The 22702-nt window shown below is 39.6% G+C and overlaps 2 protein-coding genes across 4 annotated transcripts; one reads left to right on the top strand and one right to left on the bottom strand.

Annotated features, from left to right (window-relative positions):
- Window positions 1–3194: 3194 nt before the first annotated feature.
- LOC131248719 (pre-mRNA-splicing factor sap145-like) lies at window positions 3195–4143 on the top strand. The gene is made up of 4 exons (XM_058249140.1): window positions 3195–3351; window positions 3442–3561; window positions 3677–3739; window positions 3949–4143. The coding sequence occupies exons 1-4, from the start codon at window positions 3265–3267 to the stop codon at window positions 4141–4143; spliced, it is 465 nt and encodes a 154-aa protein (XP_058105123.1). The 5' UTR covers window positions 3195–3264.
- Window positions 4144–19753: 15610 nt separating this feature from the next.
- LOC131255538 (probable auxin efflux carrier component 1c) lies at window positions 19754–21750 on the bottom strand. 3 transcript variants are annotated; one of them, XR_009176161.1, is made up of 4 exons: window positions 20467–21750; window positions 20295–20367; window positions 20042–20199; window positions 19754–19911 (listed from the first exon to the last, which is right to left on the bottom strand). XR_009176161.1 is itself a non-coding variant. In XM_058256270.1 (3 exons), the coding sequence occupies exons 1-3, from the start codon at window positions 20673–20675 to the stop codon at window positions 20167–20169; spliced, it is 315 nt and encodes a 104-aa protein (XP_058112253.1). In that variant the 5' UTR covers window positions 20676–21750; the 3' UTR covers window positions 19754–20166. The 3 variants fall into 3 exon arrangements, 2 of the variants coding, with proteins under 2 accessions (XP_058112253.1, XP_058112259.1); XM_058256270.1 differs by having other exon boundaries at window positions 19754–20199; XM_058256276.1 differs by having other exon boundaries at window positions 19754–20199; window positions 20295–20364.
- Window positions 21751–22702: the final 952 nt, after the last annotated feature.

Raw genomic sequence — 22702 nt, 5'->3', positions numbered from 1 at the left:
GCTTGAACTGACAGTGAAGTGTGAACTGACCGTGGGTGTACTAACAAGCTAAAAAAATAAAAAAAAAAAAAAATTGAACTTGGTTTGAAATTTTTTCAAGCTAAAAAATAAACTTGACTCGGCTTGAACTCAGATCTGATTCTTTTTTTGGATCAACTGTTAAAAAAATCCGTTAAAATGAATGGACGGAGTGGATAAATAACATATATCACAGTGGGCCCTACAAGACTTAAAAACTAGGAAACAGATAGGCTACTCCCTCTGACACCCGCCCTTGGCTGGTGGTTGGTGCTCCGTGGGGCCCACCATGATGTACGTGTTTCATCCATTACGTTCATCCATTTTTATAGATCATTTTAATAATTTACAAAAAAGAATTATAGGGATATAAATCTTAGGTGGACTACACCACAGGACAAAAATAATGATTGGATATCCACTATTAAAATCCTCCTAAGGCCTAATGTACTGTTTATTTGACATCCAATCTGTTGATTAGGTCATAAATACCCAGATGAAGGGAAAAAATAAATATCATCTTGATCCAAAACTTTTATGGCCCCCAAAGTGTTTTTAACGGTCAACGTTCATTAAACACTATTTCCTGTAATGTGGTCCACTTGAGATTGAGATATAACTCATTTTTTATTTTTTGCTATAAAATGATCTATAAAAATAGATGGATGGAATGGATGAAACACATACATCATAGTGGGGCCCACAGAGCACCGACCACTAGCCAATGGCTAGTGGCTGAATCCGTTTCCTAAAAACTAAGCCCCTCCCAAAACCAAATCCTGCGCCCGCCCGCCCGCCCTCCCGCCCCTCCCAAAACCCAAATCCCTCAAACCTCTCTCGCGCGCCCACGCCCCTCCCAAACCCTCTCTCTCTCTCTCTCTCTCTCTCTCTCTCTCTCGCGCGCGCGCGCGCGCGCGCGCCCGACCCTCTTTTCTCCGATCAGAGATTTATGGAATACAAGCCGCACTACCAAATCCCTCTTTTCTCCGATCAGAGAAATCCTCCGCCATCGATCTCTCTTCTTTCGATCGGACGGCTACTCCTGGCTTCCTTTCAGATAGAGAAGTCCCTAACTTTGGAGGTTCTGCTATTTCAAATGTTGTTTCTAGTGGTGGTGGTGGTGGAGTTACTGCTGTTTCATCAGCTCCAAGAGCTTCTCATGAGGCTGATTCAAATGGATCTTCTTCTATTGTGAGTTGCCATAAGTGTGGAGAGCAGTTTGGGAAATGGGAGGCTGCAGAAGCACATCATCTCTCCAAGCATGCTGGTATTTGTTTTTTCTTTTAATTTTTAAAATTTTGGATTTTTGATATGGATATGGTGGATTTCATCTTTATTGATATTACTTTGTATTTTGGAAATGATATTTGCATCCACCCTGATGGATTTTCATGCACCCATTTTAGGTTAGGTTTTGGGAATTGGAATTTCTCTTGATGGAAAGGATATAAACCCCTAATTGATTGATTTTAATGCCCCCATTTTTCCATTTTTAAATACCACATTTTTGTACTGCAATTCACAAAAGATGAAGGGATTTGGGATTTCTCGATAATCAAATTCAGAGAGAACTAAGTCTTCTTCTATCCTCAGATTTTTGCATTCTAGAACTCTTGTTTCAATGCTAGAATATAAGCATTTAATTCTAGTGATTTTTTAGGCATTAAGGTTGTTGGCCAAATGCTTCGGCTGACCAGTACTCCTCATGATAGATGTATGTAGAGTCAGGCTGACCCTTTCGAATTCTTCAAAAAAATGCTATATCACTCTCATGATTTGTTATCTTTATGCTTTTCTGTGATCTAGGCCATTGGTATGATGGGCCACACGCTGCATTACTTGATTCCTGCATTCTTTTGTGCTCTTTGGAAAGCATTCTTTAAAGGGTGGAGGCGGCAAGAATTTAGGGCCTGCAACATTAACTATTGGCTTCCTCTGTGTATGAGGTCTGCTTGAGATGGAAGTTCATACTCTGCCATCTCAATCATCAACATCATCATCATTAAGCCTTATCCCAACTAATTGGGGTCGGCTACATTAATCCTTTTTTCCCCTGATTTATGTGGTGTTTGGATCCGTGGGCCATTTACATTAAACGACACTAGAAGGCATATCAATATTCAACATCCCCCTGCCATGTGTACTCAGGGACATGGAAGCTATTTTGTTAATTTGAAATAGTTGTAATCACAATTTGAAAACTACCTTAAACAATTGCAATTTTGTTAATTTCTACTCTATTGAACTAATTATTTCAATTCAATTTGATTGTGCATCCAAACACTTCTCCATCTAGTCCCATACAGTCGGTGAACATATTCCAATTGTATATGGACTGTTGGCTGTTACACTTTTGACCATTCATTTTGAAGCTGAAATCACATGGCCTGCATTGCCCATTGTGTAAAGAAGAAATGAAAGATGCTGCTTGAAAATCACAGGTTGGTGGCAGATTATCTCTAATATGTTCTCTTTTTTTAAAAAAAAATTTTAAATTTAATTTTTATGGGATATGATTGTAGGATGTGCATTTCCAATATATTAACTGTAAGTTGCAGCTATCTTTGTGTTATCTACTAAAAAATTTCAGCAAAATTTTATTTTGTCATCCATAGATTTTCTCCTCCTCCAAGACAATCCATTGGTCATAGGGAAATCAACTGGGACAAGTAAAATTTCTAATTTCTCTAATTTTAAGTGATTCTTTTTATTGGCCAACAAGGAGTCGAGATGGTTTCCTATGGGATTGCCACCAATTGTGTTGTAGTGCTGATTTTGTGTTTCTGTTTGTGGCCATGTTTGGATTGTGCTTCTAAGGGTTGCTTGTAGGCTGGGTTTTTTAAATTATTATTTTTTTAATATATTTTACACACTCACACTCACACACACCCTACACACTCATGCTAGTGGAATTTCACCACCCATGGGTACTCGAACCCTTGACCGGGTGTTGAAACTCCTGAGAGTCTACCACCCAAGCAAGAGTAAGGACCCACTTGTAGGCTGGTTATTTGTAACCAATTATGGAAAAATGCCAGCACATTGTCAGTTTCAAGAGGGGCCTTAAAAATTCACTTCCTCTGGTTTTAGTATTTTCTCTGCCTTCAGTATCAACAACATGTGAAATCTTAGTACGCTAGTGTAGATAATACCTTTATTCTGGTTGGGAAATGCTGATTGCAAGCTTGGAATCATTAGCAATTCATAGTACTGTCTTTTCTGGTTTTACAGGTGAAGCTTAGGGAGATGAAGCCAGGTGTCTTGTCACAGGAACTAAAAGAAGCTCTTGGTATGCCAGATGGTGCCCCTCCTCCCTGGCTTATCAACATGCAGGTGGGATGAGAAAATAACCGGCAGATGTTCTATTTGATGACTTTCTACCTTCCAGTTTTAATTGGACTAACATATTTTATCTTTTATCAGAGATATGGTCCTCCACCTTCTTATCCGCATCTCAAAATTGCTGGCTTGAATGCTCCGATCCCTCCTAGAGCTAGCTTTGGTTATCATCTTGGAGGCTGGGGTAAACCTCCTGTTGATGAAGTGAGTTGTTAATTTTGCTTTCATGAGTACTTAACATGCCATAGTTTTCTATCAGATGTGATATGTTTCTTTCTGTATCTGTTTATCCCCTGAAATTCCATTTTGTGCTAAACAGTATGGGCGTCCTTTATACGGAGATGTATTTGGTGTCCAACAACATGAACAACTCAACTATGAGGTATTTTCACATCTCTTTTCTACTTCTCCCCAAAATTCAATAGAAGAAGACTTCGATTCATTATTCAGGTTCAACTTGTTAATGCTTATTCAGCTTTAGTCCTACTATTTCTAAGCAGAACATTAAAGCGTCATCAGCTTGCGATCAATATTTTCTATCAATTCGCTTTCCCAAACTTATGTGTTAGTTTGTGTTGCTTCCAAAATCAGGAAGAGCCTGTTGATAGGAGCAAGCATTGGGGTGATTTGGAGGAAGAAGAGGAGGAAGAAGAGGAAGAGGAAGAACAGATGGAGGAAGAGGAATTGGAGGCAGGCATTCAATCTGTGGACAGTCTTTCGAGGTGTGTACCCATCCCATGTGCAGCTGTTCTATTTTTTTGTTTTTTGCTGATTGTACTTTATTAATATCTAATTAATAAAATCAATGGAGAGCTCGAAGTGGTAATTCATGGAAAACATGCCAACCTGGAATGCAACTCTTGTTCTTTCCATGTTTCTTTACAATTCTATGGCTAAGAACACCCTTTACCACTGGGAGCGTTGCAGGTGAGTTCTCTTTCCTCATTAGTGGAATACTAACTGCAATTTGATTTCATAGTGCTTCCAATCATTTGCTCATTGTCTATCCGTTTATTACATCGGTTGTTGTTATTTTGTACTCCTTCTATCCTTTAAAAAAAAAAAAGTCCTCTTTTTCTTTCTTTATATATTTCTATATGTACATCGGTTGTATGTTATTTTGTTCTATATGTATGTTCTATCCTTTAAAAAAAACAGATGGATGGCGTGATAAACAACAAATACATCAATGTGGGCTCCTCATGGTTAGGGTAACACCCACTAAGGTGTTACCTGGGTAACAACTAATCCACAAGTTTTCAAAATATCTATCAATTATCAGTCTCGGATGAACATCGAGTCAAGTCGTGTTTATGGTTTTTGAACTAGATTTTAGCCTATAGTAGATTGGCATGGGAGTCAGTTTCTAATGTTTATCTAATGCATCGATGGCCAATGTACAGGTGGGTATGGCTTGTGCAACACAGATGGAGAGAGTACGTGATTTTAGCTGTTGGATTACGGTTCTTTCAATGACCCACACTGGTCATAGGATAGGGTACACTTTACAAGTGGAATGTATATTCAACCCTTCGATCCCATTGGCTTTGGGTTCGTTTCAGTGACCCAAACCGTTTATGGGATAGGGTACATCATGGATGTGAAAAGCCCAGAAAATTTCTAATTAAATATTTCAACCCATTAATCATACAAAGGTTATGGTGACCGTCCATTTTAAAAGCACAAAGCCTGTGTTGAAGTCCTGGGGGCGCCCGCATGTCCCCAATCTACAGTTTTCCTGTGTTGCAGGCCACCATGACTTTTCAACCTGCCTAGTTTTGGGGCAGACATCCTAACATGTGCTACATAACAGATTTAACACTGACGTCATGGTAGGATCCACAACTTATTCATATATTTACCACCAGCTCTCCCTCCTGCTCTTTTTTTTTTTTCTTTCTTTCTTTTTAAATTATTAATAGGCTACTTTGTAGGAAAAATTGTGCACTCCCCAGAAAAGGAGAACCGGGCAACCGGCCGAAGTCTAGTGCCGACCATAGTTCTAAAACTCAGTGACTTGACTCAAAAACTTTGGTAGAGTCACCACAAAACTCGCTGGTGAGCTCAACTCAATCATGACTCGTCCACAACTCCGTAGAGTCAGATCATAGACTCAATCAACTCAAAAGCAACCGGCAGTGACTCAAACTCAGCCACTAACTGGGTAATTACTTTTCAGAATATTAAAAGTAGAGGATGGAGTGACAGATTGACAACTGACCTTACTTGGAGAGTCGAGTGACTCTTCAAGTCATGCACTTCATCTATGACTGTTTTTTTTTTTGCCATTTTTTATATATATTCCTAACCCATTAAATAGCTATTATCACTTCATTATAATTATTAATCTAATAATCAAATATCAAGTTGAACCTTGGAGTTGATCCAACCCAGCTGCTCATCGAGTTGAGTCTTAAGTTTTTTGGGTTTTTAAACTATGGTGCCAACACTCATATCAATTAATTCAAGAATCTATGACCAACCCATTAAGTAGATCCCATTTCACCAAAATCTACTTGAAGCTACCCCCATCAATCGTAAAAGCATCATTCTCCTTGACTGATATCTCTCTTCCTCCCTCTGTACCAAATGCAACATCGGCGTTGATGGCAACCGATGATGCCTCAGCTTTCGCTGCAACGATCGAAGATGCGCTCCCGGTTAAGGATAGTTTTCTCTTCACTCCAACAGGGCCTCAAATTAAGATTGTTTGGGAAATTGTAAGTTTTAACCTCCGAGTAATGAAAATTTATTCTTTCAATGTGTTTCATTCTTTAATTTTCATTTTATAGTCCATTTGGTTGGTTATTTGTTCCAATGCAAACCACTAATATGCAGAATTCCACTTGTCAATTTGTTTTTTGCAGATGCCAAAGTGCTTCATTGTTGTATGAATCATCAAGTATCCAATGCTAGATGCTAATATCTTAGTTATGTCAGGTACGTAAGGCACATATGTATGAGATCCAAACCGTTCATCTATTATACCAAACTATGGATACTCCATATGTCTGAAATCATAAAAACCAAATGATCCAGAGCCATGCCACTATTTTATAGGCTTTTCTTTTTTTGCTTTTTTTGTTGAATTTGAGTTCTTTATGAATTGTTCCTATTCTAAGGTACTTCTGACCAATCAACCCAAATGATTGATTTCTCATGTTGTAGATTGCTGAAGCTACATGTTGAATTCTAATCTTGAAGGCTTTAGAACCTGAGCCCTCCTTCCACCAACAAATCCATCTCACCATTTGGCATCCTTGCCAGACATTGCATCAAGCCTTGTGTCACCCCATTTGCACACGAGCCATGTCCACTAGTGCAAAGTGATAGTTGCATTGCCTTAGCATGTAAGCATTGGCTTTCTTTTGTGCTGCTTATTGTTTTTGTAAGTTAATATCCAATTGTAACTTTGGAATGACAACAATCTATAATTTGTAGCTGAATTGGGCTTTCTTTGGAATTCTGATTTCATTTGGAATTTTAATTTGATACTCCGGCAGAGTGTGATTGATGATACACATGCGCTTAGAAACTGCTTACAAGTTGCATACGTGACATTCAAATGGACTGGTTGTTAAGATGTTTGGAAGTAGGATTCTGTGAAGTGTGAAATATTGTCATTTTCTTTCTCCTTTTAATGTGCATTACTAGCTAGTGTCAGGAGAGATTTTCTGATAAATACTAGCTTCTTTTTGAGATGGGGTATATTTCTTAGGGTTAGGTTGAGTTGGGTTTGCAGAAATCTTAGCTGTCCACTCTCTATGGATTCTAATTCAGGATGATTTAGATCTTAATACAATTATCTATTCTGTGCAGCGAAAATGGTAAGAAGGCAAGCTTTATTTCTAGGTGACTCGGAGCTGCTGCAACTGCTTTACATTTTCAGGTACTTGTTGAATATTGAGTTGCAAATTTTACTTTTGAAAATGATGCTGAATGAGATTGACTTTACTTGTGAACTTTCCTGTTGGTCATGTTATATGTGTTGGTAGCCAACGCCCAATTCCTATGGACAACTTGGATAGGCCGTGTTTATGTATTTGCTCAAAATTAATGGAGCAGACCCGGATGTGCGTTGAAACTATCCGGATGAGCGGGGGTCCCTGGAAGGTGGGAACCGCTGTTATAACCATGATGAAGCTGTCCAATTCCTATGGACAGCATTGGAGTGGCCTGACCATTTGGACAGGCCGTGTTTATGTATTTGCTCGAAATTAATGGAGCAAACCTGGATGTACGTCGGAGCTGTCCGGATGAGCGGGGGTCCCTGGAAGGTGGGAACCGCTGTGATGACTATGATGAAGCTGTCATTTCCTATGGATAGCATTGGAGTGGCCTAGCCATTTGGACAGGCTGTGTTTATATATGTATTTGCAGGGACCACACCATTAACCTAAACCTATAACCTTAACCTAAACCTAAACCTACATTGATGAGAAATCACCAAGTACCATTAAGCTCAACCTAAAAAGATAAATTAGCATTTTCTTTCTTTCTTTTTCTTTTAACACACACTCACATATCAGAGTCACTTACGGCTACAATGGGTACTTGAACTCGTGACTTTGTATTGAAACTATTTTAAATCTACCATGAAAGCATGAGTAAGGACCTAGGTGTGTGTGCACAGTCGGCGATATGTTCACCACACTGAATTTTGTGAGCCTCACCAGGAAATAGGCTATGAATAATTTTTTCTATTTTATTTATGATGTTAAACTTATATGTATTTATGTGTGGATGAATGTGATGTGGATAAAATTGTTTGTGTTTGGATGGATGTAGTTTATGTTTGGATGGATGCAGGAGCCTCGAGGAGGCCGTATTGACCGCACTGCCGCACGTGACCATTGACGATTGGCGGATACTCTGTGAGAGATTTTCGTCTGAGTCTTTTTAGGTAATATTTACATATTTACGATATCTTAAGGTAACAATTAAATTCGTAATTAATAATAATATATTATGAATAATGTGTTCAGAAGAGGAGCAAAATAAATTCTGCGAACAGGGGAAAGTTGGAAGTGAACCACATAGCTGGTTCAAAGTCATTTGTACAACTTCGTCGCGACATAGTAAGAAGTTACTGGTTATTATTAAGTTGATATATTTTTCCATGCATTTATATTAGCTCTATTGTCATTTTGATTGTGCAGCGAGATTCCGTCACTAGACAGGAGCCCGGACCAATAGACTTCTACAGAGAGACTCATTGTCGGCAGGTGACGGGATCTTGGGTACATCCTACAGCCAGCGAGAATTGGGTAAAAAATTGTTATATTGTAAAATTTAATTGCATTGAATTATAATAATGTTATTTGTTATAAAAATTCATGTTTTCATCACAGGCGGTGATGGACGCCATACACAGTCAGCCCACTCCCGATGGTACTCAGCGGAGTGAGCCAGAGATCCTGAGCGAGGTGCTTGGCACACGTTCTGGATATGTGCGTGGGCTTGGCCATGGTGCCAAGCTCATGGCACCCGCTAGAGTTGTATCCAGCCGATCCGTCGCTGGCGAGAGCGCCATACGCCGAGCTGATATCGCAGAGAAAGAGGTTCAACATCTACGGGGCGCCGTCGATGAGATCAAAGACCAATTGGCGAGGCAGAGGGAGGAGCATGAGAGGCAGAAGGAGGAGCAGGAGAGGCAGAGGGAGGAGCAAGAGAGGAGGATGGAGGATATGCGGGTGCAGCATGAGCGACGGATGCAGGAGATATTACAGGTTCTCGCTGCATGCTTACCCATCGATGCCCCACCACCTCCGCCTTCATTTTTGTGATTTGTCATATTTTATTTATGATTTATTTTATATACGAATGTTAAACTTATATGTATTTGTGTGTGGATGAATGTAATGTGGATAAGACTATTTGTGTATGTATGGATGTGATTTGTGTTTGGATGGATGTAGTTTATGTTTGTTTGGAAAAATGTAAATATAAATATAATGAAATATATTGTAACAGGTGTATAACAAGAATTTTTGCAAAAAAAAAAAAAGAAAAAAAGAGAGACTTTTAATTTCATCGACATTTTTACCTACGAATTTTTTCGCAGGTAAAAGGTTCATTCGGATTTTATTACCTACGAATCATTTCGTAGGTAAAAGTTTCATCAACAGTTTTACCTACGTTAAATTTCATAGGTAAAAAGTCTTAGCACAGTTTGTACCTACGAAACCTTTCGTAGGAAAAAGTCTTAACACCGTTTGTACCTACGCAAAATTTTGTAGGTAAAAGTATTAACACAGTTATTAGCTACGAAAACGTTTGTAGGTAAATGTTTTAACACAGTTTGTACCTACGAAACATGTCATAGGTAAAAGCTTTAACAAAGTTTGTAGCAACGAAAACGTTTGTAGGTAAAAGTCTTAAAACCGTTTGTACCTACGAATAAATTCGTAGGTAAACGTTTTAACTAAGTTTATAGCTACAGAAACATTCGTAGGTAAAGGTCTTAATACAATGTCCCTACGAAACATGTCGTAGGTAAAAGTTTTAATAAAGTTTGTAGCTACGAAAATGCTCGTAGGTAAAAGTCCTAACACCGTTTGTACATATGAAAAAATTCGTAGGTGAAAGTTTTAACAAAGTTTTTAGCTACGAAAATGTTTGTAGGTAAAAGTTTTAACAAAGTTTTTACCTATGAAAACTTTCGTAGGTAAAAGTCTTAACATTTCGTTGGTAAACGTCTTAACAAAGTTTTTAATTTCGTTGGTAAAAGTCTTACCATTGCCGACGATGACATTTTTTCGTCGGCAAAAGTCTTTAGCCACGGCTTTTTACCAACGAATTTACCGACGAAATATTTCGTAGGTAAAATTCTTTGCCTAAGAAATAATATCATTTACCTACGAAATTTTTCGTAGGTAAAAGTGAAATTTCTTGATGTCATCGATTGGTCTTTGATGGTTGTCGATGCCATTGAAGGTCCCATCGATGACACATGCAAAACTACATGAGTGCATTCTAATTTTGATTGTGATTATATATATATATATATATATACATATATATATATATATATATATATATATATATATATATATATATACATACATACATATATATGGTAGCCAACATATAACTGCCATACTCAACAGGTTTGAGAACCCATCATATGTGATGTGGATCCAAAATCTGAACCGTTCATGTGAAGCAGCACCTCGTGAAACCTCCTGGGACCAAGTTTTACTTTGATCTAAAACTTTGATGGGCCATGAAAAATTAAAACAGTTTCCTCCCTTGATTTTCATTTCTCTTTGCTATGGCTCACCATAATTTTAGATCAGGGTGAAAATTTATCACAGGAGGTTTCATGGGATTCCGCATCACATGGACCATTTAGATTAGACACCCATGACACATGTTCAAAGGCGCGCATGTGTGTAGGTGCGCAGGGGAGCATGACTCTCTCTCTCTCTCTCTATATATATATATATATATATATATATATATATATATATATATATATATATATATATATATATTATATTGATTACGGAACTCGTGCAAACTTTTTTGAGAACCCATCATACGTGATGTGGATCCGAAATCCGAACAGTCCACGTGAAGTAGCAGCTCATGAAACCCTCCAGGCCCAATTTTTTACTTTGATCTAAAACTTTGGTGGGCCAAGAAAAATGAAAACAGTTTCCTCCCTTGATTTACATTCTCTTTTCAATGGCCCACCAGAATTTTAAATCAGGGTGAAATTTCATCCTTTGGGGTTTCATGAGATTCCGCATCACATGAACTGTTCGGATTAGACCCCCCATGACACATGTGCAAAGGTGCATATATCTATCTATCTATCTATATATATATATATATATATATATATATATATATATATCGGGTGTAATCGGGAATTAGGGTATTCTAAGTGAATGTTAAGACATTCTTAATGTAACACTCTGAACTTTTCAATATCGAGTATTGAAAGTTCTTAAGTGTTACCATGAAATTTAACTTAGAATGTACATGTGTATGTTACTAATTTATCTCATCCTAACTTTATATCTATATAACCATTGAGAATAATCTTCATCCATAGATTAAGTCATCCGACCATTGATTTTTAATACAAAATCATTATATATCCAAGTATTCTCACTTGTTCATCATAACCATCCGTTTAGTTAACTATTCATCACTAGATAAAAATATCCGACCATCCACTTTGAGTTTGGACCACCCGATCATAGTAAAGTAACTACTTGATCTCTACATCTACTCGTACACGTATCAAATAAAGATTCCGATCCATTCATCTTGTTCACCACTTATGAATATGCTTAACCTACCATTATAACTACAATCTGAAAAACTTACACATGTGAACAAGTCACTTGAATCCAACGGTATATGTGCTTTACCTCATGATCACTCCAAAACCTACTTGTATTCATCCATTTACAAAACTGAGCATACATCCACCTACAGGTACGATTAGAGTACCAACCATCAAGTCTTTTTAGCATGTCATCTAACTGTCCATCGTACTTGGATCCCCTAAACGGGTCATCTGAATATTAGGATAATTCAATCATAATGAAGATCTTTGGACATAAACCACCAGGTGAAAGTGCCCGTGTTTGTCAATTAGCGTGACAGTTGAGTCAGTAAATCAAATGAGCCTCATATGAAGAACTTCAAGCTACTGGCTCAACTGGATGGATGATTCAGGAACGTCAAAAGGTAAATTAAACCTCACACCCATGTCCAAAACACCCCCGGTATATAATTCCCTTTAAAAATCATAGTACAACAAAGGAATCCAATGTTTGAGAACTTGGTGCAAATAGGTAAATTTTCCTAGTTTTATACTAGTCAATTTGAGCCATCGAAATGTGAGTCGATGACATCGAACTTGGCTCGATGACATCGAAAAGTGACTCTCATATGTCCAACAACCATAGATATATTTAGACTGAAAATTCGATTCATTGAACGTACCTTCGATGACATCGAACATGTGTATTCGATGACATCGATGGTGATTCGATGACATCGAAGAACTTAGAGTTTTGTCTAGCAAGCTTCTTGGAAAAATATTTTAGAAATTCTCGAGGAATCGAATTAGTTTCGATGTCATCGAGATTCAATTTCCGATTACATCGAACCTATTTCGATGACATCGAAAAAGGACAAGAAAATGTCCAGGGAACTTACAAAGGAAAACCTTATGAAAATTTGAGGAATTGAACTAGACTCGATGTCATCGGAATTTAAACTTCGATGACATTAAACCATGTTCAATGACATCGAAAAAGGACAAGCATATGTTCAGCAACCTTTCAAGAAAAATCTTCTAAAATGTTTGAGGAATCGAACTTGATTCGAAGACATCAAGATTCAAACTCAATGACATCGAACACAATCAGATTCTGACTATTATGTTGCCGTTGAATGTTTTACCTTTATAATGAGGAGCTTGGCTATTGTTGTTATACTGAGAAACAGAGAGAGTTCAATGGGGGTAAGTACTTACCTACCATCATTAATCCCTTTTCTCATGAGAGTTCATCCTTCAATCCTCTCTTAATCATTGATATTCAATAGAGTGGATTGGTGAATGAACTTCTCCATTCAAGGATCCTCCAGCTACCGTTTTAATGGCATATCATTAAGTTGGAGTCTCTTGAATGCTTAAACACTACTAGAAAACTAGGCAAAGGCTATGGATAAAAACCGTAGCTAAAGGCCTATGGCTACGGTTAAAGTCCGTAGCACGACCGTAGCCATTGGTACCGTAGCCATAGGTCTAAGAGCTATGGCTATGGATTTACTCCGTAGCCATATAAACAATGGGTCTGGATTAAATCCGTAGCCGTAGCTTCCGCAGCACTAAGGATTTGTAGCTATAGATTATATCTATAGCTAAAAGTAGAGCAAGAACCGTAGCAATAGGCTGAAATTAACAACAACTACAGTTTTTAGATAAAGGGCTAGGTTAATAGTCGTAGCTATTGAAACAATAGGTACGGATTAAATCCGTAACAATATTTTTCGTAGCCATAAATTATATACAGCTACGGATTATAACTGTAGCTAAAAGTAGAATGAGAACCGTAGTAATAGGCTGAAATTAGCAAGAGCTACGGTTTTCAGATAAAGGGCTATGGTTAATAGTCGCAGCTAATGCCTATTTTTTTAATAAAAAATTTAAATAATAATGGCAGCTCTTACCATTGTAGTACACCTTGATAACTCATATAAGCTAATATAGATAAATACTTTATGCCTAAATCATTCATTCATTCAATCAAACACAATTATTCATTCATTCAATCATATACAATCATTCATTTACATTCATAAAAGTATAATACCAATATAATAGTTGTAAGACCCATATCCTATATTGTATCGCTTTGCAGGCTTCCGTCGTCCTTCCGGTCGAATTCCGGTGACCCGCGATCTGTTATTGGCTTTTGCACGCGATCTTGAGTCATGTCCAGTATATCTGAGCCGGCTCGACTCGAAACTTGTACCGTCATGACCGCATTGTCGCCACGGTTCTAATGCCACATCTCGTGCGTCAAAGTGACGTTTAGATCAGAAGTTGTGGCCCACCCATTATAATGACTGTGGATCACACATTGTGGGACCTACCTATCCCCATGACACCATTCCTTAGGTGTCATGTCCTTACACAAGTAATAATGGCTCATCCTCTTAAGTCAACACCTCCCTTTACCTCCTTACCTAGGCATTTATGATGGCCATCATTATGACAAGCAATAACTCCTCTCTCTCACATCTCTCTCCCTCTCTTTCTTCCTATTCCATCAAGGAGAACTCCCAAACGTCCATGGCAACCCTCCCATTTCCATCCACAATCACCTTAGATCGCTTTCAATCCAACCATTAGAAGCCCATCTCCACCATTGAAGGAGCCTCATTGGAGCTTTGGAACACTACGGAAAAAAAAGAAAGAAAGAAGGTGGGTGCTTCTCTCTCTCTCTCTCTCTCTCGCTTTCATTATTTTGGTGTGATAATGTGGCCGTGTGGCCCATCCGAATGTACCCCACCTTGATGTATGTGATGTCTAAGCCATCCATCAAATGGACCCCATGGTTGTTCAAGCCATGTGGGCCCCACTTAACGGTGATGGGAAAACACAATTATAAGGTTAACCCAAATCAAGTGGGCCACATCCACGTGGTCCCCACACGTGGGACCCACCTTGAGTAATATGTGTACACAGTCCGTCCAGCGTCCCTGGACGCTAGTGAAGTGTACTCTCTACAAAAAAAAAAAGAAGGAGAGCTTTTGGGGTAGGCTACTCATGTAGGCCCTACCTTGATGTAAAAATCAAATCCACACCGTCCATTTTATTTCTCAGCCCACTTTAGACGTTGAGCCGAAGAATGAACCCAATACGATTTTCTGGCGGGCCCTAGCATGGGAAACAACATTTTTCACCTTTAAAATCCATTAAGACCCACCTTGATGTCTCTACCCGCCAAAAACATACTGCTTATTGGACTCGTTTGATCCGTCTTAGGCCATAGAATCCAATGGATGGAGTGGATTCTCAAGACACGGGCCCCACATATGAAAAACCTTGGGAAAACAAATATATATATATATATATATATATATATATATATATATATATATATATATATATATAGCGTGACTCTTGATGACGGATGGACGGACGAACGGACGGACGGACGACAGGACGGGGCCTCACCATGAGGTGGTTTGGACATCCACACCTGCATTTGGTAGGCCCACTTAGGACAGTAGGCCACCCCAAAAATCAGCTTAATCGGAAACTCAAGTGGCCCACACGGTAGGATACAATGGTGATTGACGTCTGCCATTGAAACCCTTTTTGGGTGTCCCAGGAGCCTTGGACCATTATGAAATTTGTTTTCCTCTTCATCCAGGGTTTGTGTGACCTTAGCAACGGTTTGGATTGCTGATAAACATCATGGTGGGCCCCACATGGGACCCACTTTTATGAAGTGGATTGGCTGAAGTCCCTGTAGCTGCTGTATTAACGCCTGCAAGTTCAGTCGGTCTGAACATGAGGCATGTGTTATATTCATTCTGTCCAGCCGTGGACCACAGGTGCTACTGTGTGAGATCCAACTGTCCATCAGCAGCTGTAGCTGCTATGTGACGTCAGCTCTATGGACCCCACTATGTGTTGTGTCCCTACTTCCATTAAATGGTGGAAATCCACTTGGGACTGTGACGGCTAGTGGACCCCACCAATGACGTATGTGTTTATTCTCACCACCGTCCACACCTGGACAGTGGGACCACCTCACGTGTGGGGCTGATGCGCGTATGTGTGTGTGTGTGTATATATATTATATTGTATATAATATATATATATATATTATATAGATTTTTATATTATATTATGTAATATATAGATGATGGTGGGCCTTCATGGGACCCACCATAATGCATGTGTTGCATCCAAGCTGTCCATCCATTTTGAAAGCTCATTTTATGGTGTGAGCTAAAGAATGAGTCAGATCCATAGCTCATGTGGACCCCGCCCTTGATGCATGTGTTGCATCCAAATCGTCCAACCATTTGGCAAGCTTGTCTTAACAAGCTTGAGACAAAAAAATAAATAAAATAAGTCAGATCTAAAGTTCAAGTGGACCCCACCATTTAAGGTAGTGGACAATGACATCCACCGTTCAAAATTTCTAAGGGCCATGGGAGTTTCCTATTAAGCTGATATTTGTTCCAGTTCATTTATCATTACATTAATTTATGAACATGTTGGATGGGAAACATATGTTATGGTGGGCCTTAGGAAGTTAAATGGTAGAAATCTCACCACTTTTATTTGGGTGTGGCCCATTTGATATACATGGGGCCCATTGGTGTGGCTCATTTGATGTACGTATGACCATGTGAGGAGGCCCATCTTGATGTATTGTGGCCCGTCCAGTGGGGCCCACCTTAATGTATAGGAGGCCCATGTTATGAGGCCCACTTTGAGGTATTTTGTGGCCCATTTGTCGGGCCCACTTTAATGTATTTTGTGGCCCATTTGTCGGGCCCACTTTGATGTATTTTGTGGCCCATTTGTCGGGCCCACTTTGACGTATTTTGTGGTCTATTCGAGGTGCCCATCTTGATGCATGCACTCCTTATTCACATCGTCCAGCAGCTACTGGACGGTGGGGCCCTCCTTACTATATGTTATTATATGTGTTGAATAAGCATACCATCCATATGCAGTGTAGGCCAGCATGATATATTTATTTATCCTCACCGCCCAATCTCTCGCCGTGGGATGTGGAACCCATGTGACATATGTATTTCATTCCATGCAGTCCATCTGTGTGAGGCTCACCTTGATGCATCTGTTGAACACATGGATCCCACATGATATATATGTTTTTATATCCATACTGTCCAACTATTTGGATGGAATGCACCATGATATATTTTTATCCACGCCATCTAGGGTAGGCACCCCCTTTATGATATATATCAGGGCCCATGGGTTGAGGCCCATTGAGATGTATTCAAAGCCCATTTGGTAAGGCCCACAGAGATGTATTTTCGGCCCATCGGTCGAGGCCCATTGCGACGTATTTCCGGCCAGTATGTCGTGTCCCATTATGACATGTTTTCAGCCCAGTTATCGAGGCCTGACTTGGTGTGTACAAGGCCCGTCAGTGTGGCTCATTGATGCGGCCCACTTGTTAGATTAACGCACATTGATGCGGCCCGATGATGCGACCCACCGTGATGTGCATATGAAGCTAATGGTGCGACCCAACATATCGACCCATCGTGATGTGTAGGCCCACGTGCTGCATGTGTAAGGCCCACCTGTGATGACTATTTGAGGCCACCTGTTGGATATTTGCGTCCACTTTATGTTTGACTCTACATGGGCCACTACTTGGGAGCAATGTTGGTTGAATATCCACATTGATGGGTAATGACGGTTTTGTAACCTTCCCTTAGGCCTTGTTAGGCCCATTCTCTTCGTGGGTTAACCCAAATAAGTGGGCCCCATTCGCCATAGATAGATGGCTCCGTGCTATTAGATTGATATAACCATGGCCGAGAGCCGATCTTTACATTATTGTTGATTAGTTGCCCATTTATGGACCCCGCCTTGTTTATACATGTTGATTATCGGTACCGATTATCGAGGCCGATTCCGAGTATTGAGGCCGATTATCAAGGCCGATTGTTGAGGTCTAATGCGATGTATATGCGGCCCGTATCTGAGGACCGTCGTGATGTGCATTCAAGCCGTGTTTAAGGCCTAATATGATGTATATGAGGCCTATGCGATGAGGCCCATTGGGATGCATTTGAGGACCAGGCTATGGAGCCCATTATGATATATGTTAGGCCCATGAGAAAGGCCCATTGTGATGTATTCATGACCCATGATGCATGGCCCATTCGATGTATTCGAGACCCATGTGTAGGGCCCACATGTCATGTATTTAAGGCCCATGAGCAGGGCCAGCCTGTTGTGTATATGTGTCACTTGAGTAAGGCCCACTGTGTTGTATATCGGGCCTTTGTGTGAGACCGTGGACCCATTATATGTTTGGCTCTATGTGGGCCATTCCTTGGGAACAATGTTGGTTAAATGTCCACATTGTCGAGGTCGATTGTCGATGCTGGTTGTTGATACCGGTTATGAGTATGTAACAGCATAGCATCATGATACATGCACATATGCATCATCTGCATATTTGTTATGAGATGTGGTTGATCATTGCATATGTCATTGAGCATGTTGTTATGAGACTCCCTGATAGGCGGAGGTTATCTCACATGAGCACGCGGTATGCGCAGGATTGATGCATGACTGGATTGTATGACTCATGCATCTCGCATTATGATTACTGTACGCCCTAGCGACATCAGGGCCGTAGCCTCCACAGGCATATCGTGGATGGCCAAACAAGACACCAAAAATATTTGGTTCTAGCATACGGGCGCCATAGATGTCCCTAGGTGAAAATTCCTAAACCTCCGTAGCCAGGAGACGCCCCAACGTTGAGACCGAGTGGATACATGAGCGCCCGAGTGCCAAATACTAGGAGGTCGCGTCTCCCACTGTGTCGTGGTCGGTTGGGAGGGAGTGTGGCCTTAGCCGCCGGAGGGTAGGGGGCAATACTACACTGAGTTTGACCAGCTCGTGAATGGGTCCGCTATTGATGTACCGGATAGGTATTGGCAGACTATTGCCAGGTGGATAGTGAGGTTTCTTACGCTCACTTGGACTGTGCGGCTAGGAGAGCGACGGTGCCATTTGGAGTGTATTAAACCCCGGTGATGATCCTAGAGATGAACTGTACTGATATGTGGATATAGTGAGTAGGAGTTGTATACTCATTCATGCATTCATTCATTCACTATCCACTCGGGTTGGTGATGCGCAACTATTTGTTACGTGTGCCTTCACAATGACCAGAATTTCGGTTGGGGCGCGCGACTAACCTGAGATCAGGAGTTTACCACATTGAGTCTGACTATCCAAATTTAGGTATGAGACTGGTTTGGATAGAAGTCCATTTTGATGGACCCCATAGCCTGCGATACTACGTACTATCATCCCGACTTCACACTCCAACATGGTCGTTCCATTTGCACCGCATATTGCATTACATTCATGACATATGACATTTTGGGTTACTGTGTTTCTGCATTATATGGTCTAGATACAACTGATGCTATTATGGACTTATCAGGAATTGTATATTGCATCGCATCATCAGCATCTGATACCCAGCTCTTTACGACTCCTCATTTGCATAGCTGTTCTATATTGCGTATTTTGATATTGATTGACTTATGGAATTGTCCGTATTTCCACTTACTTTGTTATCGTATGATTTATGATCTTGTCATGATCTTATCAGTATTTCTTCTTATTCCGATATGGTACGATTTATGGATTACCAGCATATTCGGTATTGTATGACTATGACATTGAGTTGAATACTTGGCACTTACCTTGTGCACACACTTACACCACCCTCTAAGCTTTCTATAAGCTTTTCCACGATAGATGCGTGCAGGTGATGAGAGGTTGCAGTAGTGTTGAGCTTGGAGCGTGCAGCGGTCTTCTGGAGCTTGATTTTCGATTTATGTATTTCCCTTTCAGTATTGTATTCAAACGTTTATATTAGTGGATATATGATGATGACATTGCCTTTGTGGTTTGGATATGCTTGTGGTTATGCTTATTACAAGTTAAATGTAAAAAAAAAATATCCTCCTTGTAGCATCCCAGGATGGAAATTTGGCGTATGAATGCTAAGAGCCGAGAATAGGGTATTGCGGAGGCTGTCAGCACCGGATTCGACGATAGGGAATTTTGTGAGCCCGGTTTCCGAGTTTGGGGCGTGACAATAGTTATATATCTATTTAAAGTTCTCATTAACAGCAAGATCCAATGCCTTCTCGCAACCAAATAGCTTCTCAACAATCACAAGCAAAAACTCCATGGATGTGCCTCTACTGGTTATCAATTTGCCATCAACTAACACCCTATTCTCAGCTTCAGTTTGATCCGAAAGCTTACTACACATGGCTGAAAATCAATTTCATCATACAAAATGGAAGAAATTGCATATTATGACATTATACGTAAGACGCTGAAAATGTGTTTGTGTGTGTTTTGAAGATTGAGCTGAAAATGCAATGGACCCACTTGAACAATGGACACTCTGAGGATTGTGCCTCTGAGGCCAACCCCAACAGATGCGATCACCATGATAGCCGGGCTAGTGAGGAACCTTGCAACCAATCCGTATGGGGCGAGTTTAGTCCCACAGGCTATGATTCTTGGCTGCAAGGCCATGAACAGTCCTGAAAATTCGAAAAGTTCAAAGGCAGTTCAAGTCAATTCAAAACACTTAAAAAATAAGGACTAAGAATCATGATGAGCATATCAATGATCTTACCGAGACTGAACATGGCCATCCCATGACCTGCATTCGACAAGATTGTGACAGAATTTTCCATGATTTGAGGCTTCTTAACACCCCATTTACAGTAAGAAAGATTTTAGAAGAAAATCAGATTCAGGAGATAGAGATTGAAAGAAAATTGAAATTCAAGACCTGTGAAAATCACCTGCAAGATACAAGAGCCCAGCTCAAACCCAACAAGCTTGCATATGAATTCGAGTTACTGACAAGCTTATACCAGACCATATTCAGAATTTGCCTCATCGTCTTTGACGAAACCGAAGATGGATTCTCCTTTGGCTTCTGGCCTTCTATTTTCTCATTGCTTTCTACCTTTTCTGCAATAGTATCTTCTTCTCTGCTGCATACTTGCATTGACTGCTCACAAAATCCTATAATTCTAAACACCCATTTTAAAATTCATGGGAAGAGAGTGAAAAAATGCATTCCAACTCAAATCACTCTCCACAAAAACCTGTAATTCTAGACACTTATGTCCAAATTCGTGAAGAAAGAGCAAAAGAACAGATCAAAATTTAAATCCCCCTCTAGAAGAACCTATAATTCCAAGCTTCCATCTTTGTTTTCATGCAAAAAGAGTAAAAGAACATATTGAAATTGAACTCTGTTTCCATAAAAGCACATAATCCTAAACACCCATTTTCAAATTCACATGGAAAGAGCAACACATCTAAAATTCAAATCTCTATGGGAAAAAAAAGAAAACTATAATTCCAAATACCCACTTCCAGTTCATGAAGAAAGACTAAAGATCACATCGAAATCCATCGCTCTCCCCGAGGACCTGAAATTCCAAACTCCCAACCTCAAATTCAAGAAAAAAGAGGAAAAGAACAAAGTTGAATTCAAATCTCTCTCTGAAAATCTACAAAACCCTTCACCAACTGTTCTATACAACAACAACTATTCCACACACTTTAAAAATCTGCTACCATTGTTCTATACAACAACAACATTAAGATATATTTAAACAACAACTGTCAGTTTGGAACAACAACTTCCATTGTTCCATTGTTCCTTAGAAAATCTGCAAAAAGATTTTCAATGGTATTTAATGTATAGAAAATCTGCTACTATTGTTGTGCGGAACACAACCTTGTCTTTACACTTCCTCTATATGCAACACAACCCAACCCAACCAAAATTCGGCTTGATGCAAAATTCAGGTTGATAGTGAAACCATTTCGGGATTTTTTAAAAAAAAAAGAAAAGAAAAGAAGAAGAAGATGCATACCGAGTTCTGTTCCCATCAAGGTTCGCAAAATTCAGGTTGATAGTGAAACCTGAATTTTGCTGCATGATAAACAGTGCGACATTTTTGAACTGTGTTTGGACAAAGATGCTAAAAAAGATTATTTTCTGTTGATCTGAAGAGGCCAGTGAATAATCAGATACATTTTTGCAGCATCATATGCAAAATTAACACAAAACTAATACAACAAACACCAATAAAGCTTAATTAGGCAGCTCAATTCTTCCATCAGTGTGTCTTCTATACAATCATCCACAAGGGTAGGGGCAAATAGATGGTTGCTAGTCTTAATCATTTGACCATGCAGTCAAGTGGGCCTCATTCATGAATGAACTGAGTCATAGGCCCTCAATTGCAGAGAATACAACCTTTACTTCGACTTGTATCCCCCTTTTCCCTCAGAGACCTAAACATGGATGAGAGGCACCAGGTCTTACTTCTCTAATCCAAGCTATTGTAATGAATGGAAGTTTGGTTAGATCTGCTCATAGAACGGTGTTTGTTGGAAGGAGCAAAATTGTATCCTGTTTGTCAATGGGGAATTGGAGTTTGAGGTTCGACCTGCATTTGAAAATTCCACCAAGTATGTGGCATCTCTGCAACATGACAGTAACTTGGAGTATTTTTTTCCTCTAAAACTAGTTATTATCCACATGCAAGAAGAAAACCATTCATGTACCATTGAGCCATGAGAAAGTCAATATCAGTCGATATCTTCAATTAAGCTTCCATATGTTGCCATGATTAAGTAACTGCAGACAATGATGCCCCTTAGACATCACTAGACATTTTCAGAAATGTATCCATTAATATTACTATTTGAGGTACTATAAAATCCAAACCCATAGGTCCTATAGCTTAATGGGAAGGAATGATACATAGCTTTGTATATAGAGATTGTTTTCCATTTTATATAGAGAATCTAAACGATGGACATGCAAAAGCTCACGAGTATATTATCACCATCATCATCTTAGCCTTTCCTATAGTGATGTGTATAACCCAATAGATGATAGATTGCAAAGGATTCATTCTTCTTGATCAATGCTATCCAAATGAGATGCAACAGTTTCCTATAAGTGAAAAAGAAATTCATCAACTCAAAAAATAAAACAAACACACTCCACCT

The sequence above is a fragment of the Magnolia sinica genome, chromosome 1, assembly GCF_029962835.1.
Source record: "Magnolia sinica isolate HGM2019 chromosome 1, MsV1, whole genome shotgun sequence".
NCBI lineage: Eukaryota > Viridiplantae > Streptophyta > Magnoliopsida > Magnoliales > Magnoliaceae > Magnolia > Magnolia sinica.
Note: the sequence above shows the minus strand (reverse complement) of the source record. Positions and strands in the feature narration are given on the sequence as shown.